Consider the following 27,004-nt stretch of genomic DNA (forward strand, 5'->3'; position numbering starts at 1 on the left):
CTGGGGGAGCGAGCCACTGCGTCCCGGGAGCTCCCTCCAGGCCGTGAACCTTCCGCGGGAGAGAAGGGGTTAAGTTGGGGGGCGTGCTGGAGGAGAGGGGCACAGCGTCCGCAGCAACCCCCAAACTCCGAGAACTTCCTAGCCCCCTCCCGGGGCTCCCCAACCTTCCGGGACCCCGGGCCTCAGGTGTAGAGGGGCTGCCGGGAGTGGGGGGAGGGCAGGGCTGCCTTNGGTGGGCGGGGCCGCGCCGCCCGGGGCCGGGAGCCCCCTCTGCCCTCCGCCAGCCGCTAGAGGGAGCGGGGCGTCTTTGCCGGACCCGGGCTGCTGCGGAAGGGGCGAGGGAGTGAGGGTCGACTCCTGGCCGTGGGCGGGCAGAAAGCGAATTTCTGGAAGGAGTTGGGGCAGTTAGAACGATGGCTCAGTGCGAGGAGAATGGAGTGGTCCTCAGTTACCCCCACCGTTCTAATGGTGCCAGCTGATGATAGCTGGCACGCCCGTTCACCGCCCTGGGCTCCTGATTCTGTATCTTAAGTGTGGGTTGTACAGACCCGTGGGGGAGTGGGGGGTTGGCTCGGGTCGGTTCAGGTGGCACAAGGTCTGCCCGCTTTGTTGGACAGAGCTTTTAGGAATTTTGTTAGTGCCTCTCCCTGTGGCAAGGAAACAGGCCCAGACAGGGCAGAGAGTTGCAGATACCACACAGCCTACCAGTGGCAGAGCCCGGACTGGTGGGATGTCCGCTCTCCAGAAGCGAATAGTTCAAGGAGTTGCTGAGAGGCCGGCCAGCCCGTGAAAGGCTGACTCTCTCCCATACCAGCTATGCTTGGCCACTTGGCCCGATGCCTGAGGGAGCACCCTATAAGTGCTCCCAGGGGCATCATGCCCCCTAGGTTGACTTATCCCCGGAGGGGAGGGTTCCAATCCCAGCAGTCCAGCCCCACCCCCCACCCCACCCCCACTTTGCTGCTGGTCCTCTGTGTGGATGTGGGCAAGTAGCTGCTCTTACGTACCTCAGTTGGTCCATTGTAAAGAAAGGAGTTCTAATCAGTGACGTAGGACATCTTTGTGGCTCTTCGGTCTGAGATGGGGGTACCCGGGACAGCCCTCTCCCCAGGGGCTCAGGTCTAGCTGGCAGGCCCTGCTTACCCCCCTCCCTCCTGTCCTGGCGATCTAGTGGCTGGACTCCAGGCAGCAGGTCCGAGGGACAGGTGCCCGCAGTTTGTGGGCTGGCCAGGCTTGGACCCTACACTTATCCAATCAGCCTGTCCTCTGCGGTTTCCTGCTGGGCTCTGCTCCCTGCCCACAGCCAGGCCTATGGCCATGGGCAGCTCCAGAGCACCACCTGAAAGGTTCTGGAAGGACATGGGGGGCTTCTGAGCTTGAGGGAAGAGTTGGGCCACCGCGTAACCCCCAGCCCCCTCAGCTGGCCCCCATCCAGGCTTCAGCATGGCTCCCTTCTCTTGCTGGATACTGAGAGTCATCTAAATGTGCTAAAGACAAAACACAAAGTTGTCCCCCTCTGGGCCACTTAGGGTTCCTCAGGTAAGAGGCCCAATCCCTAACCTGGCCACTAGATGACCTCTCACTTTGACCTTGGCCACAGACACGCTCACACAACTGCTTGTCTTGGAGCCTGGCCACAAAATGACTCTTTATCCTTAGGACAGCTCAACTCTCTGTCTTTATAAGGAGACCCCTAACTTGAGTTTCCGTCCATCAACCTAGAAAGTATTAACACATCATCTGCTGTATGCTGGGCCCAGTGCTGACAGCCAGACAGATCAAGATTTTCTTGTGACCATTGGCAAAGAATGTGGGCGNCTCATATACTCTGTATGAGATCCGAGAAGGCTTTCCAGAGGAGGAGAAACTAGAGATGGGTCTTGAAGTATGTGTAGGAGTTTGCTGATGGAGAAAAGAGGGAGCGACCTTCTAGACAGTTCCACAAGGGACAGCAACCACTGCAACCACTGGTCACTTTCTGCGGACAGAGTGGATGAGGGCCCAGCCTGAGGCAAGTACTGGATCCAAACATTCTAGTTTCCGTCCTCAAGTGAGGCCACAGCTGCCTGCGGCAGTGAGGATGGCTGCGGGGCTGGGGTTCAGGAGCTCGGAGTCCCACTAAGGGGGACTGCCCCACTGACGGGTTGCAAGGTCACGGTTTAGCCTTCTGCTCTCCACCCCACCAGCTGACTTTAAGCAAATCCCGTATTCGAGGCCTGTCCTCGAAGCTGTGGGTGGCACAAGTGTCCTGTTTGGGTCGGGGAAGCCTGTGCTGTAAGAAGAGAGGGCGGCTGGCCAAATCTGGCTGCGATGGTTTGTAGGGCTGTGCTCTCTGGGGAGGAGATGGAGCTGAGGCCATGGAGGCATTTCCTGGAGGTGGTGGAACTGAGCTTGAGGGCTGGGTGGAGGTTTCAGAGTCTTGGGGGGGAGCATTCTGAGCTGGGGAACAGCCTGAGCATAAACCCTGAGGATTACAGCAGGAATAGACCCGTCNAAACCACACGCCCTGTGGGAAGAAGGCACTGAGCCTGGTGGAGAGGGGGCAGGCAGGGCAGGGCACCCAGAGCCTGTCTCTGTAACTGTGAGCTGAGCCTCTGCGGTGCATGACTTGGTGAGCACAGTGACTGTCCGTTACTAGGGCTGTGTGTGTGTGTGTCCCCAAGGCTGTGTTATGTGAGTGCGATGGGAGTGAGGGTGGGAGGAGGTGTTGCCAGGCAGGATCTGCCTGCCCTGGAATCTACGTGGGATGCAGGGTTCCTGGGGTGCTGGGGGGTGGGCTTCTCCAGAAAGCCAACCTTGGGACCCCAACCCCTGCCCGCATGTGTGCACACACAGCCTCCTGGGGACTCTGGGCTTGCAGGAGGGCTGTTCAGAGCCCCTCCTTCCCCGGTGCTCCCCTTCCTTCCCCGCCCAGCCCTCAGGAGGGACGGAGCCAAGCTGCTGGGAAGGGCATCAGGAGCTCAGCCTGGAGCCCACCCCTGCCTTTAGTGTGGGAGCCTGGAAGCCATTAGGGGCCTGGGTGGCGCCTTGGGCGACAGGCTTGAGATTCCTGGAAAGAGCCCGCCCCCTCGCTGCTGAGCCCCGAGCCCTGAGCCCCATGCCATGCCTGGCAGCAGCCAAAGGCCACGAGGATATGGCAGTGGCCCTGTCCCTGCCACCATCTCAGTTCAGGGGCTGCCCAAAGGGCCCTCCCCACCGTGCCCCAGAACCGTCAGAGCTGTGGGGCCGCTGCCGCTGGGCTGGCACTGGGATTTCCTGCCTCCTCCCCTCCCCCTCAGGCCCTCACATTGTTTTTCTTTTCCAAGAGCTTCTCATGGAGCTGGGCCAGGAAAATGGGGAGAGGAGAAGTGTATGTGCCCGTGTTTGTGTGTGTGTTTGTGTGTGTGTGTGTGTGTGTGTGTATGTGCACGCACGCACGCACGCATCTGTTTGTCTTGGGGATGAGTATCTGCATATGCCCGTGTGTATCCATCTGTTTTCATGTGCGCATCTTCGCATCTTTGGGCGCACCTGTGACTCTGTCTACAGGTGACCATCTCTGTGCGTCCGTACATTTGTGTGTCCCTGGGGGTCCGTCTCTGAGGATGTGTGTCATCCCATGTCCCTCTGTGTTTCTGTGTGTGGCATTGCACGCGTGTCTGCCGCTGTGCATTGGTGTGTGAAGACGTCTGTGTGTGCACATGGCGCCGGGCCAGCCGCGTCGTTGCACAGGCAGAGAGCCCGTCAGAGGGCACGCAGCCTGCCAGGGAGGCAGGGGTGCATGGGGGACCGGCAGCAAGTCTAAATGGCTATGTCTGCGTATGTAACTTTGCGCAGGTGTTCTTGGCGTTGAGACATACATGTGTGCATATATGAAACTTGGGGTGGTGACAAGGCATCACCAAGTACTCAAACATCCCAGACTTGGACTGTAAAAGTGCAGATTCCCAGCCCTACACCTACTGACCACGAGGCTCTGGCGGGGGATGGGGGAGGTAAGGCCCAGGAATAGCATTTTAAGCAAGTTGTCTCCACGAATCTGTAAAATCCCTTGATCAGGAAGCACTGGTCTCCCTCACCCCCACCCCACCCCCATTCTACAGGTGGGGAAATTGAGGCCCCAGAAGGGGGCATCAGCTTACATGAGGTTGGTGACAGAGCTGGGTCTTCCTTAGAACTGATGCCTGGTGAAGGCAGACAGACAGTTAACAAACAGCAGACAGGCTAGAAAAATACAGTAGGATCGCTGGGCGGCCCTGAGATGCGAACGGTCATGAACGTCAACTGACACTGGCCCACCTGGTGGTAAAGCCTGCCATGTCCGGCCGCACAAATGAAGGCAGGACAGGCAGAGCAGTGGAGGTGACCTAGGTTGGCCTTGCCTGGAGAGAAAGGAGCAGGAGAGGGGCTGGGGCACCGAAGGCGTTGGCCAGGGCGAGAGCAGGGCCACGGAACGTGAGCTGGGTGAGGGGAGGAGGGCTGGGGGGTGGGGAAGAGGGTGAGGCAGTGCAGACAGTGGACAAGTGGTGGGACCAGGCGGCTCTGGCTTTTTTTGGGATTGAAAGACTTTTGTGATTCGGACTCCTAGAGGGAGTGAGCTTGGACTTGACACTAGAGAAGGGTCACAACTATGCTAACAACAAAGTGTGACCAGTGGCATGATCGGGTTTGCATTTTTAAAAAGTGTTTGTTTATTTATTTTAAGAGAGAGAGCCCGTGCAGGGCAGGGGCAGAGAGAGAGGGAGAGAATCCCAAGCAGGCTCTTAAACCTCGAGATCACAACTGAGCTGACATCAAGAGTCAGACACTAAACTGACTGAGCCACCCAGGTGCCCCAGGTTTGCATTTTTAAAAACTCACTCTGGGAGCGCCTGGGTGGCTCAGTCGGTTAAGTGTCCGACTTCCTCTTAGGTCATGATCTCACCGTCTGTGAGTTCAAGTCCTGCGTCTGGCTCTCTGCTGTCAGTGCAGAGCTTGCCTCAGATCCTCTGTCCCCTTCTTTCTACCCCTCTCCCACCTTAAAAATAAATAAACTTAAAAAAAAATTAAACAAAAATTCACCCTGGCTACCACTGTTCAGAATGGATTTGAAGAGGGGCGCCCGGGTGGCTCAGCTGGTTGAGTGACCAACTTCGGCTCAGGTCATGATCTTGCAGTTCGTGAGTTCAAGCCCCGCGTCGGGCTCTGTGCTGACAGCTCAGAGCCTGGAGCCTGCTTCAGATTCTGTGTCTCCCTCTCTCTCTGTCCCTCCCCTGCTCACAGTCTCTTTCTCAAAAATAAATAAACATTTAAAAAAATTTTTTTTGAAAGAATGCATTTGAAGAAGGCAAAGGCGGTTCTGGGGGGAGAGCAGAGAAGCAGTGGCTGTGGTCACCCGGGTGAGAAATGATGGTGGTGGCCTTGACAGGTTAGTGACAGAGTAGGAAGAAGGTGGATAGATCCTTGTGACACGTGGCAAGCTGACAAGACTCAGAGGTGACAGGATGGGGGGTGTGGGGAGAAAGCAGATTCTGGAAAGTACTCGGCAGCATGAAGGAGTGAGGACGTGCCCTTCTCCCAGCGGGGGCAACCAGAAGGAAGAGCTGGTTGTGGATAGAATGGAGACGGTGAGCTCCAGTTGGACCAGGCTGAGTCTGGGTTATCCGAGGAACATTCTGGGAGGGGCACGGGAGGTTCAGGTGGGGAGCCTGGACTAGACAGAGATTCAGGGCTGCTCACGACGCAGTGGGATGGCTCAGGAGGGGCGGTGAGAGAGAAGGGGGCCCAGGACCGGACGCCGGCACTCACCGGATGCACCGAGTTGTCCCAGGAAGGCTGGTGGGAAGCAGTTGGAGAGGAGGAGGAGGGCCTGGAGAGCATGGCGTCCTGGAAGACGGTGATGCAGGAGAGACCGACGGGTGTGGCGGCGAGGGCTGAGACTTGCCCAGTAGGTAGGAAGGGCAGTGTGGCGGGAAGCCAGCCTGGCGTGGCCTGATGAGAGAGGGCAGGGAGACTGAGAGGGTGGATGAGACAGAGGAGGGGAGAAGCAGGAGGGTCGTGCCAGAGAGACTCCAGCAGGGGTGAGGCCCCCTAGAGAGGGCGTCATTGGCAGAGACGGGAGAAGCTGGCCAGGGGACCTTTGACCCAAAGAGGGAGAGCCCTTCCATCCTCTTAGGGCCAGAGAGAAGGGGGCCGTGGGCCCTGAACAGGACCTGGAGGGAGTGTCAATCTGATGGATCCCTTTTCACTGCCAACTATGACATTAGATCACCTGCTGAGAGTGGGGGTTTGGGGTGTGAGGACGATGAGGGGGGGACAGAGAGGGTTGGCCAGGCAGTGCGGGGAGCAGCCAGTGTTGAGGCACTTTGCTGTGGCGCTGAGTCCTGTGAGGAGTGCGCCGAAAGGGAAGGGGCGGCCCCCGGGCAGGGCCCTGGGCCAGGACCAGGACCTGCTCAGCTGAACGGGGAAGGAGAGCGTGCTGTGTCGCTGCTGCTGGTGGTCTGCACAGGACCACAGCGGAGAGAGAGGGGGCCAGGTTGGGGACAGAGAGAAGGCATGCGTCTCACTTTTTTTTAAAGTTTATTTATTTTAAGAAAGAGGGGGTGGGGAGGAGCAGAGAGGGAGAATATCAAAGCTGACTCCACACTGCAGGGCTTGAACCCACAAACCATGAGATCATGACCGGAGATAAAATCAAGAGTCAGATGCTTCACCGACCTCGCCACCCAGGCGCCCCACATCTCACTTCTTTTAAAGGGATGTGGCCCACAAATAGCAGAGGCCAGCAGTGGGACTCATCCCTCACCACGCCACACCCCCACACTGCACGCCGGCTTATTTCCATCACACCACCAGAGGATGTGTTGTGTTCCCCAAACCCTCACCGGTGTTTGCATTTGGGCTCCTAGGTATGGCGTCTGCAATCAAATCTGAGGCTTTAACCCACCTTGAGTTGAGCCTCCCTTTCCTCTTAGGTAAATGACAGTCATTTTCCTTGGTTCTATTGAGAGGAATAAATGGGACCCTGGGCATGGTACCTGGCCTCTAGTCGGCCCTCCACAAATGTCATTGCCATTGTCATCACATACTGGGACTAAAACGGTGGCCAAGAGCCAGCCCTTGCCCCTGGCAAACTTACAGAGTGGGAAGCAGACAGGGATGCAGATCGATGGTTAGGTGAGGTGGTCAGACTAGTGATGGACACACAGGTGGGGCTGGCCACCTGGCCTGAGGAGGTCCAGGAGGACTTCTAGGAGGCGATGATACCTCAGATAAATTTTAAGCATGAGAGCCCAGTGCAGCAAGAGGCAGGGAGGGGACTCCTGGCAGCAATGTCAGCAAGCAAGCATGCTGCATTTGGAGTGGGGATGGGGAAGTAGTACCAGCCATTCACTGGGTGAGATTGGACTTGAAGGTCAGGGACAGCACATCAAGGTTTCAGGTCAGCTGCCTTGGCTGCAGGCTGAAGGGACCGTAGGGCTGTGTCTGGAGGCCAGTGAGGAAGCCGTTACAAGCCGTTGCTCACCACTACGACCTCACTGGGACTTTCCTGAAGCAGACTGTTTCCCACCTCCTGCCTTTGCCCATGCTGTTCCCGCTGCCGGTTTCGCCCTTCCCATATCTGAGCTTATGGGTATGGACAGATAGTGGCCACAGCCTAATAACCATTGTGTTCTCCCACAGGTCCGAGGAAGAAGCGTCCCCCACCCAGTGGCCGGGAGAGCGGTGGGGAGCAGTGGGCATCATGCACAGTCGCATCGCGTCCGCCGGGCATTCCGCGTACCGCCCCTGAGTCCGGCCGGAGCTGGGACGCAGGGCCCGCCCACGCGGCCGCACCATGAGCCACGGGCCCAGCCCCCGGCTGGCCGAGTCCCCGCAGCTGTCCAAGGGCAGCCTCCTGACCATCCTGGGCAGCCCGTCGCCCGAGCGCATGGGGCCGGCCGACTCGCTGCCNGGCACAGGGGTCCAAAAGGGAGCGCTGCGGGACTCCGAGAGGGGGATAGGAAGAGCTTGGTCCCCTGGGAGGTTTCACTCCCCTGGGTCGGCCTCTGCTCCCTGGGGCCATTCTTCGGGAGACCACCAGGGCGGCGAGTCTGGGATCTGGTGATCCCTCCACTCCCCCACCTGAGCAGTCAACAGAACCATGGAATCGTCCCTTTGGGGCAGGAGGATGATCCAAGCAGTTGCCTGGTAAGGCATCCATTAGCAGCAGAGCTGAATTCATTCATTGAATTCACCTTAACGGGGGCCGGTTAGGGGTGAACATTTATAACCCCCGTCGGTCAAAGCTGAGGGGGTGGGAGACCCGGGGCACTAGGAGCACAGAGAAGGTCCCTGAACCAGGCTTTGGGGAGGGGGCTTCACAGCTTTCCTGGAGGAAATGAGGTTCCATTTAAGCGGAGACTAAAAGGATGTGGAGGTTTTGGCTGTGAAATGTGCGGCAGATGTTCTAGGCATGCAGAAGCCCAGAGGCTGAGAATAGCGGGCCCCGTCTTTCCTGGGGCGCCTGCACGGGGCACCACGCTCTGCAGGTGCAGCATCTAGTTAATTCTCACAATCCCAAGAGGTGTTTGCCTTCTGGATGAGGACACTGAGGCATAGAGAGATTAAGTACCCATGCCTCCCAGCTGGTGACCGGAGCTTTGGGTAGTTGAACCCGGGTGAACCCCAGAGCCCACTGTGATAATCAGTATGGCTGGAGCATTCATGGTGGGTGCGGAGGGCAGCATCCCCTGACCCAGCAGACCTTCTAGGAGCACAGTCCAAACTCGCATTCCTGCCAGCTTCGTCCTCAGACAGTCCAGCTCCTCCCGCGAAGATTCCTGGCTGCCCCTTCCCCTACCCTTCCATCCCTGTAGGCTAGAGTGGGCACTGCTGCCTGCTGCTGGCTGAAGCCCCCACTTCCCCAGGCCTGCCTGGTGTTTGGAGGTGGCATTCAGTGCTCTTCTTTGGGGCAGATGATGACAGTCCTTGCCAGCCAGCCTCATGGTGCTGTTCCTGACCTGTCCTTGTTGTGGTTATCATTCGTGGCCCCGGAGGTGGCGGTGCGTAGGCAGGAACCTTGGGGTCACGGCCTGGGATTTTTCTCTGCTGCTGGTGGTGATCAGGGTCTGGGTCTGGGTCCGTGACTCAGAACAAGTCCCTTTCCTCCTCGTTTCCGCATTTGTGAAACACGGCTTTGTACCAGGTGACATGCAAGGCCCCCACCCAGACAGTCTGAGTGAAATTCATTAGGAGTAGAATCTCTCTCCCCAGGTAGTTCCCAGGGCCACTGTCCCAGTCCAGATAGGGAAACTGAGGGCCAGATAGGGAAGGGGTTGGCCTAGACTCATATAGAAAGGTCACAAGGGAAGCCAGGCTGGAAAAGAGGCCACGGAAGTCTCAGGTTTGTGGTCGAGGCCGGCCGTGGGTGGGGCAGGGGCAGGCTGAAGGGGCCAAGGAGGGGGGGTGGGTAGACTGGAGGAGAGGAAGAGGCCTTGGCACTGAGTTACTAATCCCTCAGTACTTCCTGTCTGGGAGCTGGTTCTGCTCACAGGGGCTGCCTTCCTGTGCCTCTTTTACCATGTCACGTGTCTCCTGGTGCCTTAGTGCACGAAAGAATGGGATCTTAGGGCCAGAATTCCTTTTGAGAGAATCTAGTTCTTATCCATTATAAGCGTCTCTGCTTCTACTTCCATTCACATCAGTGTCCCACCATATGCTTGCATACTTCCAATGACAGGGAGCTCACCATCTTCTTGGAAATCTTTAGGATACAGAGAACTTTAGTGGACTCAGTGCACAGTTCCCGGAAGTGAAGGGGAGAGGCCCAGAAGAGGGGGGATGTCTCTCTTTTCCGGGGACAGGCAGGCTACAGATGAGGAGATTGGGGCCCAGAAGGGCTTACCAAGGTTACCCACCAAGCTGATCCCAGACCCAGGGCCTGGGAAAGGCCACGGGGTTGGCCCAGAGGGGGCTCAGCAGCCGCTGGCCCATCCTCCGCCTTGGTCCCCCCAGGAGCTGGAGCTAGTGGAGAGCCTGATGAAGAGCAGACCAGAGGAGCCCGAGGGCTGCTGGGAGGCGCGCGGCGCGGGGGCCGGGGGCCCACGCGGCGGCTCAGGCCGCCAGGAGCGCAGCCGGCTGCCCTGGGAGGACACGGCCGCCATCGAAGAGGACGCATCCAAGTTGACCGCCCTGCGGCTGCGGCTAGATGAGTCCCAGAAGGTGCTGCTCAAGGAGCGAGAGTGAGTCCTGGGAGGGAAGCAGGGCCCCGGGGGGGCGGGCCAGGCACCCTCAGAGTCACAGGATGGAAGTCAGTGCTGTGGAGCGCGAGGCTCGTGGAAGGTGAACGGCACTGCTTCGCTCTGATCCTGGAACTTTAGAGCAGTGTGCTCTACGGAGGACCCCGTGCGAGTTTTGTTTTATTAATTTATTTTAATAAGCCATTAATTTAAATAACACGTATCGTGCATTTGCTGTGGCAAACCTGTGCCCGGCAGTGAGGATACAGCTGTGAATAGGACCAAACCTCCCCAGCCGTCCCCAGGAGGTTTTGCTCTATGGGGGAGAGAGCGCCGCGCGCAAAGCAGGGAAGGACGGTCAGGGAGGTCGAGGGGTTGCAGACGGGGATTCGGGCTGGGGCCAGCTGAGTTGGAGATGACAGGGAGACAGCTAGGCACATGAAGAGTCTGGAGTTCACGAGGTGGATCTGGGCTGGAGGCAAAAACTTAAAGCCAGCAGTGACTCAGAGATCCTGGGAAAGGCACGGGCCGGGTGCAGGGAGGTCAGAGGATGGAGCCCCGGAGCCAACCTAGTGTGGAGATCAGAGGAAGAGCCAGGCGGGAGGGGAGACAGGAGAAGGGAGTCCCAGAGGGACACAGAGACGGGGGTGCCTGTTTCACAGAGGAGGCGGCGAGCAGTTGATGAGGTAGGAAGAGGACTAAGCTGTGACCGGTGGATTTGGAACAGGGAGGCCCCTGGTGACCTGGATGGAGGCACAGGCCTGATGATGAAGAATATTTTGTTACAGCCCCTTGTCTGTCCAGAAATTAGATGCATAGATAGTATGAAGACAGAGGTCAATGTGATGCTTCTATAACCAAGGAACCCCAAAGGTGGCCCACAAACTCCCAGAATCGAGGGGACAGATTCCCTCTCGTGGGCCTCAGACAGACCCAGTCCTGCTGACACCTTGATCGTGGACTTCTAGCCTCCAGAACTGTGAGATCGTAAATTTCTGTTTAAGCAAAACAGACAAAACTCAACCTATTTCACTAACTGAAATTTAAATGAGGGGAAATAGAAATGAGGGGAGCCGGTTGTAAAATACACATATCATGACACAGGACGGCTTAGGCCTGGCTCCACGAGAAGAAATAATGAAGCGCAGGCGACCCTTGAACACTGTGGGGGTTAGGGGCACTGGCCACCCACCGTGCAGCTGAAAATCTGACTCCCAGAATTGGACTCCCCAAAACCTAATAGCCTACTCTTGACCAAAAGACTTATCGGTAATGTAAACAGTCGATGGACACATTTGTATGTTATATGTATCATGTGCTATATTCTTAAAGTAAGTTAGAGAAAAGAAAATGATAAGAATAGGAAAGGAGGGACGCCTGGGTGGCTCAGTTGATTAAGGCTCTGACTCTTAATTTCGGCTCAAGTCATGATCTCACGGTTCATGAGTTTGAGCCCCATGTCGGTCTCTGGGCCACCAGTGCAGGGCCTGCTTAGGATTCTCTTTCTGCCTCTGTGTCTGCCCCTCCCCTGCTTGTGTGCATGCTCTCTCTCTCTCTCAAAATAAATGAACATTTTTTTAAAAAAGAAAAGGAGGGGCGCCTGGGTGGGTCAGTCAGTTGAGCAGCTGACTTCAGCTTGGGTCATGATCTCCTGGTTCATAAGTTTGAGCCCCACATCGGGCTCTGTGCTGACAGCTCGGAGCCTGAAGCCTGCTTCGGATTCTGTGTCTCCTTCTCTCTCGGCCCCTCCCCTGCTCATGCTCTGTCTCTCTGTCTCTCAAAAGTAAATAAACATTAAAAAAATTTTTAGAAAAAGAAAAAAAGGAAAGGAAAATATACCTACAGTACTGTACTGTATTTACTGAAAAGCGTGCATGTAAGTAGAGCCCTGTGGTGGAAATCTGTGGTGTTCAAGGCCAGATGTAGCCAACATATGGTAACTTTATGAAGAACGATAACCATACCAGCAAATACCCTGAGTCAGGCACTGGGCTGCAGGCTTATGTGTGTTCACTCGGGTAAGTCACCTCCCCGGACAGCTACAAAAACGGCAAGTGCAGGTGTGTGGGGTTAGCAACTCGAAGACACCAGTGCTGTCTCTGTGGCAACCAGATTTCCCCAGAACAGCCTTTGGTAAAGTTCTGAACAAAGCAAAACACGGCATTCCCTCAGTTTACGCAGCGATTCCGTTCCTGGGGAACACCGCGTTTCAACCAAAGATGCTTTCTGTTTATGTGGGAATCAGCGTGAGGTTCTAGGCTCAGATCCTTTTCACGCCCAGGGATGTCCAACAGGACATGTGCACGTTACAGGGATGCAGGATAATTCTGGGCTGCCCAGTGTGTCCCCGGCGGTCGCTGCAGGACGCAGGGACGCCTTATCCCTGCCCACTCATTGACCCAGTCGTGCGTGATTATCAGACACGCATTTAAGGCCCTGGAGTCTCGGCCACTCCCCACGTCGTGAGCTGTGCCCCTGCTGTTGTGCATAGGGTTGGGGTGCCCCTCCGGAAGGAATGCAAATGCAGGGTGCCTGCCACAGTGCGGGGTGCCGGGGCCTTGAATGCCGAGGCAAGGACTTTGGGCATGGGCTCCACAGGTGCAGACCACATGTGAGGACTTTCAGCAGAGGGCCTCAGTGGGCTCATCCCCATGTCTGCCGCTCTCTCTCCTCTTTCCAGGGATAAACTGGCACTGAGCAGGAACATTGAGAAGCTGGAGGGGGAGCTCAGTCAGTGGAAGATCAAGTATGAGGAGCTGAACAAGACCAAGCAGGAGATGCTCAAGCAGGTGAGTCCTGGGCTGGTGGTCTTCCTGGAGGAGGCAGCACTGCACTGTTGAATTTCAGCAGCGGGAGTAGGAGAAAGGGAGCTCAGTTATTTCCTCGTCCAGCACTGGCTGTGTGCCGTACGCTGTTCTGCATGCTGGCAATGGCCCTGCCTTCAGGAGCTCACCATGTAGGGGCTGTGGGGCAGAGCACAGGGGTACTCCAGGCAGTCACCAGGCAGATACATCCATAAGCTCTGAAGCACTCAGACAGAATAAGAGAGTTGGGGGCGGGGGTCAAGAATGGCCTCTCTAGGGGCGCCTGGGTGGCTCTGCCAGTTAAGCATCTGACTTCAGCTCAGGTTATGCTCCTGCAGCTTATGAGTTCGAGCCCACATCAAGCTCTGTGCTGACAGCTCAGAGCCTGGAGCCTGCCTTGGATTCTGTGTGTGTCTCTCTCTCTCTCTCTCCCTCCCCTGCTCACACTCTGTCTCTCTCTCGCTCAAAAATAAACTTTATTTTTTTTTTAAATGTTTTATTTATTTTTAGGAGAGAGAGAGAGACAGCGTGAGCAGGGGAGGGTCAGAGAGAGAGGGAGTCACAGACTGAAACAGGGTCCAGGCTCTGAGTTGGCAGTCAGCAGAGCCCGATGCGGGGCTCGAACCCACGAACCACGAGATCATGACCTAAGCGAAAGTCGGACGCTTAACCGACTAAGCCACCCAGGCGCCCCTCAAAAATAAACTTTAAAACAAACAATAAACAAAAAGAATGGCCTCTCTTGAAGCACCTGGGTGACTCAGTCGGTTAAGCGTCCAGCTCTTGATTTCAGCTCAGGTCATGATCTCACAGTTTGTGAGGTCGAGCCGAGCCCCGTCTCGGACTCTGCGCTGTCAGCATAGAGCTTGCTTGGTATGTTCTATGTGTCTCTCTCTCTTTTTGGCCCTCCCCTGCTCTCTCTCTCTCAAAGTAAGTAAATGAAGTGTAAAAAAAATAAACTTTACAGAAAAGAATGGCCTCTCTAAGCAGGGGACGTTTGAGGCAAGACCTAAAGGAATTAGAAGCCGTCCTTGAGAGGATATGGGAGCAGAGTTCCTGGCAGAAGGCATAGCAAATGCAAATGTCCTGAGGCCAGAATAAGGATAATGTGTGCAGGAAACAGGCCAGTATGGCTGGAGGGTAGTGAGAAATGAGGTTACAGGGGAGCCAGACTGCATTGGGCTTGTAGACCATGCTGAAGGGGAGGAGTCTGCATGTAGCATTCATTGGGCACCTAGTGTGTGCTAGGTCTCACTGATGCCTCAGGGCTGCCAAGGACACTGGACCCTGATGTCCCCATTTTATAAATGACAAAACTGCGACTCCAGCTGGTGGAGAGGCGATTCCGCCAGCCACACCAGCACCAGGAGTCAGGGTAGGCAGAGGTCCCGTGGGGTGGCTGCTATTGCCTCCTGTGCCAGCCCCCATGACCACCAGGGGGCGCAGCCACCCAGAGAAAGTCTGTGGATCCACTGCATTTCCAGAAGGTGCAAAGATCCCAGACCTCAGAGCCCGAAACTGTCCTGGAGGCAACCAAGACTGGTCCCGTGGTAGAATCCCTTAGGAAATATCCTCAAACCCTCACTCTCCTGAACCGACATCTTTGGGGGATACATCCAGGAATCTGCCTTTTTAATCTTTTCAAATTGTGAAGTGGAATCATTTGCAGAAAAGTGAATAAAACATGAATGTTCAGTTTAGCAGATAATTATAAAGATTCTCTTTTGTACCTGGCTTCTTTCCCTCGCTGTTGTGTATTTGAGGCTCACCCATGTCGCTGCACAGAGTGGTGGTTTGTTGCTTTTCCTGCTGTGCAACAGGGAGCGTCCAGTCTGCCGAAATCACCCCCAGGCGATCCTGATGGGGCCAGCCCCGCGCCCTCAGCAGACCCTGTTCAGATCCACTGGGTGCAGTCAGCCAGCAGAGGGCTCCCCAGCGCCGAGCGCATCAGGGATACAAAGGTGGACAGACAGACAAGTTATGCCTTCCTGAGCTCACATTCTAGCAAGGAGTGGGACAGAGAGCAGAGGAGGCACCCCTTGTAGTCAGGGAGGATGACAGGGGCCTCCCTGCGGAGGGGGCATTTGGGCCCAAGCCTAACTGAGAAAAGTGCAAAGGCCCAGCGGTAGACAGGAAGTTGGTGTGTTTGAGGACTAGAGCCTAGAGCACAGTGAACTAAGGGGAGAGAGGTGGGAGAGGAGGCTGAGGAGAGATGGACAAGGGTCCGACCACGCAGGGCTTCATGACACCATGGAAAGGAGTCGGTCCTTATCCTAAGGAACCCAAGGATGGAGGCCTGATTGGATTTATCTTTTTAAAGCGCTCCTTCAAGGCCACTGTTGTAGAAAGTGGGGTGACAGGGGTCACGAGTGGACACTGGGAAGCCAGCTGGCAATGAGGTAGGAAGTGTGAGATGCCGGAAACGGCTCCGTTCTGGAATCCCCGTGGCCTGCGTGGGCCCCACCTCAGGCTCTTTGCGGAGCAGTCCCGCACCAGAGCCCATCCCCCGGAGCTGGTTCCGGAAGCACCGGGCGGTTCTCACCTAACCAGGCTGTGCTGTGCCCGGCAGCTCAGCATCCTGAAGGAGGCTCACCAGGACGAGCTGGGCCGCATGTCCGAAGACCTAGAGGACGAGCTCGGTGCGCGGTCCAGCATGGACAGGAAGATGGCCGAACTGAGGGGCGAGGTGAGGCCGCCGCTGGGGCCCGGGCGGGTTGGGGCCCGGGAGAGCCAGGGGCTGGAAGAGGGCAGGACGCAGGTCTGTGCGCCGAGGTGGGGCCCAGCCACACCGGGGCTCCGGCCGCAGGGGCCGCTCCCACGCGGAGACCAGAAGCTCCCTCACCTCCTGCACACTCTGGAGTCGGCCCCGGGTAATTATAGCTGCTGCAGCTGGGTCTGCTTCCTGGAGCCAAAAATGGCTCTGGGAAGAGGTGGGGAGGGGGAGCCTCCAGCCCAGACCCTCTGTCCCCTGTCCCCCGGAACCCTGACCCCGTCCCGCCCTGTCGCAGATGGAGCGGCTGCAAGCCGAGAACGCGGCCGAGTGGGGTCGCCGTGAGCGGCTGGAGACCGAGAAGCTGGGCCTGGAGCGGGAAAACAAGAAGCTTCGGGCGCAGGTCGGGGACCTGGAGGAGGCACTGGCCCGGCGGCGGAGGCAGACAGCCAGCGCGCTGGACTGTGACCTGCGGGCCAGCCAGGCTGCGCTTTTCGAGAAGAACAAGGTGGGAGAGTGGGTGGAATGGCCAGGGCCGGGGCACCTCTGGAGTGCCATGCAGCCAGGGTGGAGCACCCACTGGGTGTCGAACACCAGCCCCCCGGGGGCCGGGGACCCCTGAAGTAACAGCTAAGGACAGGGCGGCAGTTGTCCTAGAAGCCGCTCCTCCTGGGCGCCCACTGTGGCCGAAGCTCCCTGAGCACTTAACTGGGAGCCCGGCCCCGGGCCAGTGCCCTTTGTTCAGTGTGTTGCTCACACCTCTCCATCCTCCAAGCATCCACTGAGCACCCACCGTGTGCAGCCTTGTGGGTGCTGGGGCCACAGCAGTGAGCACAGGTGCCCTGTGACGCTGAGCCCTCCCCTGTCCCCCCTGCTGCGCAGGAGCTAGCAGACCTGAAACACGTGCATGGCAAGCTGAAGAAGCAGTTCCAGGAGAAGGTGGCAGAGCTGGCACATGCCAACCGGCGGGTGGAGCAGCACGAGGCAGAGGTGAAGAAGCTGCGGCTGCGGGTGGAGGAGCTCAAGAAGGAGCTGGCCCAGGCCGAGGATGAGGTGGGGGCACCCGCTGGGGCCCAGAGGGCGGCCTCAGACCTCCGCTGGGGAGGGAGTGGGGCGGCAGGGCCCTCCTGTGTCACTCTGCGCTGGGTCTCCGGTGCCCCTCCTGAGCCTGACACTCGGGAGGCGTCCAGGGTAGAGCGGGGGGTGGGCGTCCAATGGATGGTTGATAGATACGTGTGTAGTCACGTGGGAAGAAAAACGGACAAGGAGATGAATAGTTGAATAGATTAATGGATGGATGAGTGGGTGGATGTGCGGGAGGCACAGGTAGCACATAGATGTGTAAGTGGAAAGACAAGAGAATAACTTCATGGACAGATGAACAGATGTATGAGAGAACAGATGGACAGATGGATGGGGAAGGAAGGGGGAGAGGGAAGGAGGGAGGGATGGAGGAGAGGTAACAATAGATGTCTCATAGGTGAGTGGATGCGTGGGTGGATGGGTAGGTGATTGGACAGACGGATGGGTGGATGGGTATGTGATTGGATGGGTGGGTGGATGGGTAGGTGATTGGATAGATGGATGGGTGCATGGGTGGACTAATGATGGATGAGTGTGTGGATACGTGGAAAGATAAATGACAGTGGAAACATGGCCACGTAACTGATTGGATCGGTGGTAGAAGGATGAATGGACAGAGAGAAAGGACAGAAGGATGGAAAGATGGGATAATAGATGTGTCTGGGAGAGTGGAAGCAGATAGGTGGGGTGAATGGGTTGGCCGGGTAGAATTAGCAATGGTGAGTGGGCAGGTAGGTAGGTATCTCCGTGGACAGACGTTATTCCACGGATGAATGGTCAGATGAACCGACCCATACGGAGAGACGTGCAGGTGGGTTGATAGCTGCGTCGGTAGCTTGGGTGTTGGAAGATGTGTAGATGAAGGCAGGCGCAGCAGCTGTGGAGAGGAGGAGCAAAGGGATGCTTCCTTGGAGGAGGTGGGCCTTGCTTGGTCTTGGCCTCAAACGACAGACAGGGATTGCTCTTGGGGAAGGCAGAGTGATGGCAGGAGTGGCTGCCCCAAGGTGACCCTCACGCTCTTGGCCCTGCTCACCCGCCAGCTGGACGAGGCCCACAACCAGGCACGCAAGCTGCAGCGGTCGCTGGACGAGCAGACGGAGCAGAGCGAGAATCTCCAAGTGCAGCTGGAACATCTGCAGTCCAGGTGAGTCCAGCCCGCAGCCCTGGGTGGGGCGGGAGGTGGGGCGGGGCCAGGGGCGAGAGGATTCCCAGCCAGGACACTGGAACAGGGCAGGGAGACCTCCTCCCAGTCAGGGTTGGAGCCCCAGACTCCTGCTAGAGGGCAGGGCAGCGAAGGAAGAGATCCAAGACCCCTGGGGCCAGAATCCTGTCCCCTCCAGGCAGGAAGGGCCACGGCCAGGAAACCAGGGAAGGGGGGTGCAGGAAGCGAGACCAGCTGGGAGCCCTGGGGTCATCTCCTGCGGCTGGCAGGCAGGTGGGTGGGTGGGGAGAGGGAAGGAAGGGCGGCGGTCAGGGCCAGAGGGTCTGGGGAATCACGGACCAGGAAGGACAAGTAGCCCCCGGGGTCCCCAGGCTGGGGTGACCCAGGCCAGCTGGGAGCTGAGGAATCGGAAGGCAGGGACGCACGGAAGGAGCCCCAGCCCTGATGGTCGACCCGACTCATCAGCTCTAGACAGGACACGGCAGCCTTAGTAAAGGAGGACCTCGGGGTGTCTGGGGACCCCGCTAGTGCACTCTTCATCCCTCCCCTGACCACCCATCCCAGGACTCTGTGCAGCGCACCCTCTCCCTGCACTCTCCCTGGGGCCATAAGGTCACGGAGAGCCGAGCCCAAGCCCCTGCCTCCTTCACAGGCGCCCCACCAGCCAAGGGCATCACGACCACTATACTGACCAACTTTCTGTGCCAGGCCCTTAGTTGCATCCTCTTATTTCACAGAACAGAGGGGTGTGGGCTCTGCAGCCAGGCTGCCTGGGGGGGTGGGAATCTGCACTTCGTGGCTCTGTAAATGGTCAGTGCGGTCTTGGGTCACTTGCTTAAACTCCCTGTGTCAGTTTCCTCATCTGTAAAATGGGAATGATACAGTTCTTACCTCTCGATTGTTATGAGTTAGAAGAGCTTAGAAAAGTACCGGCCACACAGTAAGTGCAGAGTGATGGTCAGCTGCTACTGCTGGTATCGCTGCTGCCCTGGGGAGCCCCGGGAGGCTGTTGGGGGGCACTCATGTTTCGGTCCCGTGTTGGGCCTCAGGAATCATGCTCTGACGAGAGAAGGGAAATAGAAGATATTTTGTGCCAGGGAGCTGGCAGATGAGGAGACTCAGGCCTCAAGGTGAGTGTCTCCACGGCCACGCAGCGGGCCAGGTTCCCGCCACATTGCCCCCTGGCATCTGTGGCCTCATTTCCTGAGCGTGTGCTGTGTGCTGCCGTGTGCGGAGTTTCCGCGGCTGGCCGCGAAGCCAGGCCAGAAGCCGTGTGACGTGGCCAGCCTGGCCTCAGTCTCCCCGTCTGCCTGGGATGAGACCCATAAAGTGCTGTGCAGGGGCCCAGGCAGGAGTCCAGGTCAGATTCCGTGTCTGACCAGTGTGGGCCCCTCCACCCCCACCGCACATACCCTCAGGGGCCGCCTGGCCTGGGCTTTACCGCATTCTTTGGAAGCCATAAACTCCCCCAAATGGACAGGCAGGCTCTACCCAGCCTCTCAAGTGCTTCCAATGGGGAGGGCAGGGCTGCCCAGGACCGCCGCCTCGCTTTATTTTCCAACTTTTTGTGCTTTAATGTTCCGGGGACAGCTCACTAAATCACGGCCCAGTAATGGAGGCCCCCGCCCGGGCCCCTCCCTGCCCTGTTAATAATTCATGCCTTCCAGTAAGACGGAGCCAAGGCGGCCACTGGCCGGGGGATGGGCATTTCCTCCACCAGCCGTTGTAAATTTCGGCTTTAGGAATTTTACTGTGGGGAAGGGCTAGGGCAGAGCACTTTCTCCCTGTCCCTGGGAGGGAGGCAGGGGACTCAGACCCCCAGCCCCAAACTCCCCGTGATCTTTGGGGCCTGACGTGGGTTCGAATCTCGGCAATATGACCTTGCCCGGCTACTTTACCTCTCCAGCCCCAGCCCACCGTGGAGCCCAGCCTCACTCACTACTGTCTGGGGGACTAGGCAAATGGCTTGGCTGCTCTGTGCCTCAGTTCCTTTGTCTGTCAAACGCGGGTGACAGTACCACCTCCCCCATCTCTGTGGCTTCTGGGAGGTGCTGGGAGATGAGGTAATGGATGAGAAAGGCCCAGCCTGGTGCCTGGCTGCAGGGAGGTGCTTGGGAAGGCCTTGCTGCTTGAAGCTGACGGGCCACCCTGACCGTCCTGTCCCCCGGCCCCACAGGCTCCGAAGGCAGCAGCAGAACGCGCCCCTCTTCGGGAAGATCCGAAGCACTCGCTTCGGCACTGAGGAAGCTGGGGACGGAGCCAGCGACCTGGATGAGGATGAGGACCTACAGATCCAGGTGGCCTAGAGCTCCCAGGGCTCCACAGGACTGGCCCGTGGCCGCAGGCCCCCAGGGGCCTAGGCTGACGGGCCATTCGGACTGATGCTGCTGTCCGCGCTCCCCGCCGCGGCTGACTTCCTCCTGTCCCAGGGTGGGGGTCGAACGTCCCACCCTAGCAACACCCCACGGAAGGGAAGCCATGGCCTCTGTTTTGTATGTGTATATTGTATGTATGTGCACGGGGTCCTTGGACCCATCTGATCTTATAAAAACAGGACCGCTCCAGGGCCTGGTCACAGCACCCCCATCCACACAGGACCTTCACTCAGGTGAGGGGGATGGCAAGGCGACTCTTGGGGCCTCGACCGGGCTGCCTCTCTGAAGCTTGGGGGTCAGGTGGAGCTGTTTATAGTACAATGTGATAAACTCAGTCTTTTGTAATAAACGGAGTTTGGGTTCTCAGGGCACGTCCTGAGAGTGTGGCAGATGTGGGCAGCTGGTGTAGGGACAGCACCAGCCTACACCTGGCACCCAGCCCGGGCCCAGGAATCTCAACTGACTTAATGAATGAACGAATGTGCAGAAGAATGAATGAATGAACATCTAACAGGATGGCTAGATGGTGGGACAGCCGGCTCCTGTGAGGGGAAGAAAAAGGTACAGCGTGTGTCTAATCCGAGAAGAGGCAGCTTCCATTCTCCTCCAGATGGATTCAGATCTCTGCCTCTGCCCCTTCCTGGCTATGCACCCATGGGGAAGTTACTAGACCTCTCTGAGCCCCAGTTTCTCCATCTATAAATTAGACATCTCATACAGCTATCGTGAGAATAAGATGAGCTCATCTGAAGCTCAGTAAAGGTTAGTTTTTATTAAAATACGTGAAGGATTGCCCTGGAGGAGGGATTTGCCCACTCGGTTCTGCCGCCTGCAAGGGATGAAGTTCAGGTGACCAGACGTAGGTGTAAACACAATAAACAGTAAATCTTTTTATCTCCCCCCCCCNTATTTTTGATACTTAATTTCTAAACTCTCTATAACCAGCAGATTTACATTAAATCTGGTGGAAACTGTTATTTAAAGCAAAATAGCATACATTTTTGAATCTGCAAGTCTAGGTGACATTGAGACACCTGCCCTTAGATGAATTCTTGGCAGCAGACCTGCTTTCTACAGAAAGAGGCGCCATCAGCATTGTGTTTTAGCAGGCAGGAGGGGCGAGGTCCCTGTGCTCAGGGGGTATGCAAGGAGCAGTTGGGCCCAGAGCAGGGGCCTGGCACCAAAGGAGAGTTCACTTCAATTGGGAAAGAGACTCTGTACCCAAGGTGGGGAGCTGCACTCAGTGCTTTCTCTCTTGTGGCCCAGTCTGAGGGGCCCCCAAGGCCCCAGTGCTGAGAGCCAAAGAGTGATAAATGACCTTGCAGTGCTGGCGAGGTGGGATTTGCTATCACCGCAGAGAGGCCATCGGTTCCCTCCTGGGCTCTGAGGGCAAAGGAAGGAGTGGGGGAGCTGTGGGAAGTGGACCATTTCCTGCTGGGGCCTTTCTGTTTTCTCTCCCAAACAGGAAGTTGGTCCCATAAGAGGCTGAAATCTGCCTGCCCTTTGACCCCTGGGAGCCAGACCCTCACTGACAGCAGCCCCAAGCGCCGCCTCCCCAGGCCCCGGGCAGACCTGCCATTCCCAGACACAGAGCAGAGCCACCAGTGTGGCGACCTTCCCTGACTCCCTGGCACCTCTGGTGAAAGCGTTGAGCAGGGGCCCCATTCCAGCCCGTCTGTGGGCGCGGCCGCTCCTGGAAGGGCAGTGAGGAGAGGGCCTGGCCTCCCCCGTCATCGCCCAGGGGAAGACCAAAGTCTCAGGAGGGGCTGACATGGGGCTGGAAGGTTCTCCAGGCCTGGAATGTGCTGCCTCCCTGCTCACAGCCCGCCCATCCCAGCATTCACGGCTGTGGCATCTGCCAACAGCAGCAGCAGATCTGGCTCCCGTGATGCTTCGAAAACTATATTAAACACGTTGCTAATATTAGTAATGGGAAGGTTCTCAGGAAAATGCGGGTTTCCTTCTCATGAGGCTTCGGCACATTGGACCACGTGGGGCTCACACTACCACGTGACCATAGGCTCTGGGCGGAGAGGCAGATGCCGCCTGGCATGGGCCACGGGCACCTGGGCGGGCCACGGTCCCCACCACTCCCTGCAGCCTTGCTCTGCGTATGCCTCATTTATATTACTGCCCGGCCCCCGGCGGCATGTGAGGGCTCTTCCTCTGGCCTGGCCGGTCCGGTCTCTCCTTGAACAGCTGAGGAAACTGACCAAGAAGGGGGGACACTGGCCCAAAGTCAGGGTGAGGTATAGCCAGGCCAGGGACACACGTCAGCCATGAACTCAGGACCCTTGCCAGCTCCTCGTCAACACGGGTGGCTGCTGGAACAGGTAACACGTTAATTCACGCTGTGCACTCCACACCCTTTGAGGCAGGCGCTGCCATCATCTTCCCACTTTTCACCGAGGATGCAGAGCCTCAGAGGGGGCAAGTAACTATCCTAAGGTCACACAGCTGTTTGGTGGCAATGTTGCCATTCCAAGTCCGATGGATCCGAGGCCCGAGCTGGTTATGGCTCCCTACCCCACCTCTCCAAGGCAAGGCCCCACATGGTGCGGCCCCCGACCCCCCCTGCAGCCCCTCCACACTCCACTTCTCCAGAGACCCCGCAGCTCCAGCCAAGGTGCACCCCTACTGCCACCAGACTTGCCCCTCCCCGCTCAGAGCCCCACCAGCCCTTCAAAGCTCAGCGCACTTTGTTCATTCTTAGAGTCTCAGGGGCTTGTGTACTTCTCCTGCCTACCCCCCCCCAACCAGATGCTCCTGGAGGCCAGAGGATCCTGCCAGCAGCCAGCATGGTAGCCTGGGCTGAGTGGGCATCTTTGAAAGAGGGAAGGGAGGAAGGAAGGAAGGACGGATGGACGGATGGAAGGTATGGTAGAAGGCTGGAGCTGAACAGGAAGGGACGGAGAAAGATGGATGGACGGATGATATGATAGAAGGCTGAAGCCAGAGCAGGGAGGGAGGGAGAGAGGAAAAGAAGGGAGGGAGGGAGATGGATGATCTGGTGGAAGTCTGAAGCCAGAACCACCCGCAACGCCAGCCCCACTGCAGTACCTGCGGGACCGGCCCTACACGGCTCTTTCTGCTGGTCAGATAAGAAGTCTCCCAAGGCACACAGTCAGTACCAAAAGCAGCAGCAGCCCAGGGGCGGCAGTGCCAGGGCCTCTCTTCACAGGCCTGGGGTGCCCAGACAGGCTAGAGAACCAGCTGGGCCAGACAGCCCCACCCAGTCCCTCCTCCCCCTGCAGGGACAGGCTGGGGACCCTGGAGTCAGTCCTCTGAAGGCCTCCCGAGGTCATTTTGCCAACCCGGGTCTACTGGGAAGCCCCTGGGGATGCCTGCGCTGAAGTGCGTGCCCAGGAGTGACCCTCCCCCCCCTGCACCCCAGCCCTCCAGACAAACATGATGCTAGCCCCGGCTCTTTCGGATTGGCTGGGTGTTTCTGGCAAGCTCCCATCCCTCTGGGCTTTCATTTCCCAATCCGTAAAATGAGGACAATAGCAACTGGGTTGTCCAGACCCACGTCCAATAATGACTTTACTGGTAGTATTCTTTTTCTGGCTTTCTCTATGCTCTGCATCCCCTCCCAGGAATCCAGTGTCTGGTCTGCCTGGGGCCTGCCAGCCACCCTGGGCACCCCTCTGGGGCAGCGGGTGGGGCCTCGGAGGCAGAGGCGCACCCATCAACCAGCTGCAGCTCTCAGCCCCCCAGCCCCCACCCAGCCACCACCCAGCTCCTCTGCCTACTAATTGCAGGGTTGCAAGAAGCCAGCTGCCTCCCAGGCCCCAGGCGGGCTCCTCCCTATGGAGCGGGGCTCCCTGGAAAGCCTTGCAGCTCTCCTCCAACCGCAGGGACCCGGCTGCATTGGGGGTTGTCTCCATGGTGCCCAGACTACCCCCGACTTCCGCGGGAGGTAGCTTAAAAAGGTGTAAACACGAAGCCTTCCTCTGTGGCTTTCCTGATTCCCAGGCTTCCTGAAGTCAGAGAGGAGCATCCTAGCCTCCCCTTCCCCCACTCAAGAACTAGCCGTGGCTCCCCACTGCTGGACAAATACAGCCTCACACCACATTCTGGCCCTGGGGGTGCTCTCTACATGCCCTTAAGCACGTTCCCCAAGTGGCCTTGGTTTCAGGCCCCTGTGACTCTGCAATGGAGTCCAGACGGCCCCTTGCTGTGGCCTCTCTCCCATCCCCACCTGCCTCACCAGCACTGTCTCCCCTGCATCAGTGGCCTGGCGAGCTGCTCTCACCTGGCCCTCCAGCCCTGAGGGCCGAGGTCCTGTCTCTGGGCATCTGGATCTCCCCAGGAGGGAGGGAGAGGGTCCTTCAGAGCTGATGCCCCTCGTCCAGCTGTCCTTTCATTTTTATCTAGGTGGGCAAGGGCATGATGGGGGAAATGAAGCCCAGAGAGGGAAGGGACCAGCCAGGAGATGACAAGTCTGGGACTGGAACCCAGGCAGGTCTACAGGTCGGTGTTCTCAGCTACAGCCCTGAGCGCAGGGCTGAGGCGGTTCAGAGCAGGCAGGAGGGGGGGAGGAGGGAGGTAATGATGGAAAGAACTGCTGACATCAAACCATCTTCCCTTCAGAGACTCTGCAAGGCTCTCCCTCATCCAGCAGCCCACTTTAGCCTCTAAAGTAGGAAGCTCGGAGCCCCGGATCTCACTGCCTGGATGAGTGAGCTGAGGTCTGGAGAGCAAAGTGTGACCTAGGACTCCCTGGGCTCTTTTACCAGGGTCGTGATCCTTCACTCCTTTGACCTCGTCCATTATTATAATAACCTGAGGACAGCACACTGAACAGACATGGATTCACCTTACCACTAATACCCACCTCCCTGAGCCTCAGTTTCCACAGACGGACGACGGGGTGCCGTGGGGATTAGAAAGCACGTTTGCCACGCCCCCAGCAAGCGGTTCAGCTCCCGGCAGTACTGTTTGCTCTTGTGTCAGGACGCTGTCATGTCTGTGTGGAAAGCCAACACTCCCGTCCGTCCGGGGTGAGGACCTAGGTCTGGATCTGCCTCTGACTGCACACCCCATGCACCCAGCCACCCTCCTCCACTCCCCCTGCACCTCTGTCCAGAAAGCTCCACCTGACCACAGCCGAGTTGCGCAGCTGTCTTGATTCCAGGATGGAATGGGGCTCGGCGGGGTCACACTGGAAAGCAAAGGCACCTTTGTTCCTGGCCTCCCCCTGCCCCCCCCAACCCCACGCTGTTGGCTGAAATTATATGTGTAACAAAACCCCTGGGGATCTGGCTGGTGGGAATCCCTTATAAGATGAAGTTTATCTGATCACCCAGTCCCCCCAAGGGCTAACCAGAGGAAGCTGCCAAGCTAAAGAGGGCGGGGTCAGAGAGAAAGAAGGGGCCACACCAGGCAGTCTGCCTCTTATTTCTTTTGATGCTCATGACAGCCCAGTGAGGTGTCACAATTATTCTCCCACTTCACTGGCTGAGAAAACTGAGGCTGAGGCCCCCAGCAGCTTCCCAGCAACTAAGGGGCAGGATTTGAACCAGGGCCACCATGGTCCATAGCAGATGCCGAGGCCTCTGTACCAGCAGGTCCTGGTGCACTTTGCATGTAACATGTGCCCCTCCCTGGTCAGCATGGTGTCTCTCTTCGTCTCTCACCATGTCCCTCTCACTCACTGTGTCCCAGCCCACTGGCTGCCTGTTTACTCCTTCAGCACCCCAAACCCGCCTCGGGGCTGCAGGCACGCTGTTCCTTCTGCCCTGAGACACCTTCCCTCCACGTCCTTGCCTGGCTCCTGTAGCCACGCAGGTACTCTCCCTCCTGTGCCCGTTGACCTCCATCTCAGTCCCTCGACATCGACTTTTCTGGATGACTTCTCCTTTTGTAATTGCTGATTTACTCACCTGGCCGGTGCTGGCTTTCCGCTCCCCTGTCAGCCCGTGAATCCTCCGAGGGCTAGAATTTTTGGTCCTTTTTAGTCACCTTCGTATCCCCAGCACCTATGCCTGCCACCTAGCAGGAGCTCACTGAGTGTTCAACGAATGAGTGAGTGAACAGAGGAATGAATGAATGAATGACCTTCCGTGCTCCCTCCCAGGCGCCTGCTCTGGGTGCCCCAAGGCCAGTCCCAGAGGTTCAGGTCGGTCAAAGGCAGCAAGAGATGAAGTTATAAACCAGGGCAGGCAAATGGAGTGTGCAAAGTTTTTTGAGAGGAAACTCAAAGATGCGGTGCTATTAAAAATTGATATTTCAATGAGATAATCCCTCTCCTAGGCTTTTAATTGATTGTCTAAAAAGCCTTCCTCTGTTGTTATGTTTCTTTATTTGCAGGGACCATTAATTTTTTTTATGGACGATCAAACCCAGATAGAGTGGAAGGGCTACCGCACGGCTGGTCCCCAGACAGTAACCAGGGCGCCAGGGACAGCACCTGGGGAGTGACCAGGACAGGTGAGATGGCCATGGGGCTGGCCTTGGCTCTAGATGCTGGGAGAAGGGGAAGCCCCCGCACGTCCTGAGCACCACGCGCCCCCGCCGCTGCCCCTGGCCCCCGGATGGGAAAAGAGGAGGAGCAGGGGGGCTCCACAAGGGTGTGGGGTGACCGCTGTGAGGCAGAGCCCGCTCTGGCAGTGGGGACCCCTGGGACTCCCCCCTTGCCACTGGTGGCCAGTCCCCCGCCACCCCACGCCTCTGTTCCCCCTCTGTCCCTT

At 57.6% G+C, this 27,004-nt stretch overlaps 2 protein-coding genes across 2 annotated transcripts in view; one reads left to right on the plus strand and one right to left on the minus strand.

Moving 5' to 3' along the window:
* ADGRG1 (adhesion G protein-coupled receptor G1) overlaps positions 1-27,004 on the minus strand; it is a 215,981-nt gene that overhangs the window by 99,967 nt on the left and 89,010 nt on the right. The window lies entirely within an intron of this gene.
* Positions 7,796-20,675, plus strand: CCDC102A (coiled-coil domain containing 102A). Its single transcript, XM_077751283.1, has 8 exons — positions 7,796-8,061; positions 9,804-10,181; positions 12,859-12,967; positions 15,552-15,668; positions 15,991-16,200; positions 16,575-16,745; positions 17,816-17,919; positions 20,114-20,675. The coding sequence occupies exons 1-8, from the start codon at positions 7,796-7,798 to the stop codon at positions 20,241-20,243; spliced, it is 1,485 nt and encodes a 494-aa protein (XP_077607409.1). The 3' UTR covers positions 20,244-20,675.

The sequence above is a fragment of the Crocuta crocuta genome, unplaced genomic scaffold (assembly GCF_008692635.1).
Source record: "Crocuta crocuta isolate KB4526 unplaced genomic scaffold, BGI_CrCroc_1.0 scaffold124, whole genome shotgun sequence".
In the NCBI taxonomy this organism is placed as follows: Eukaryota; Metazoa; Chordata; class Mammalia; order Carnivora; family Hyaenidae; genus Crocuta; species Crocuta crocuta.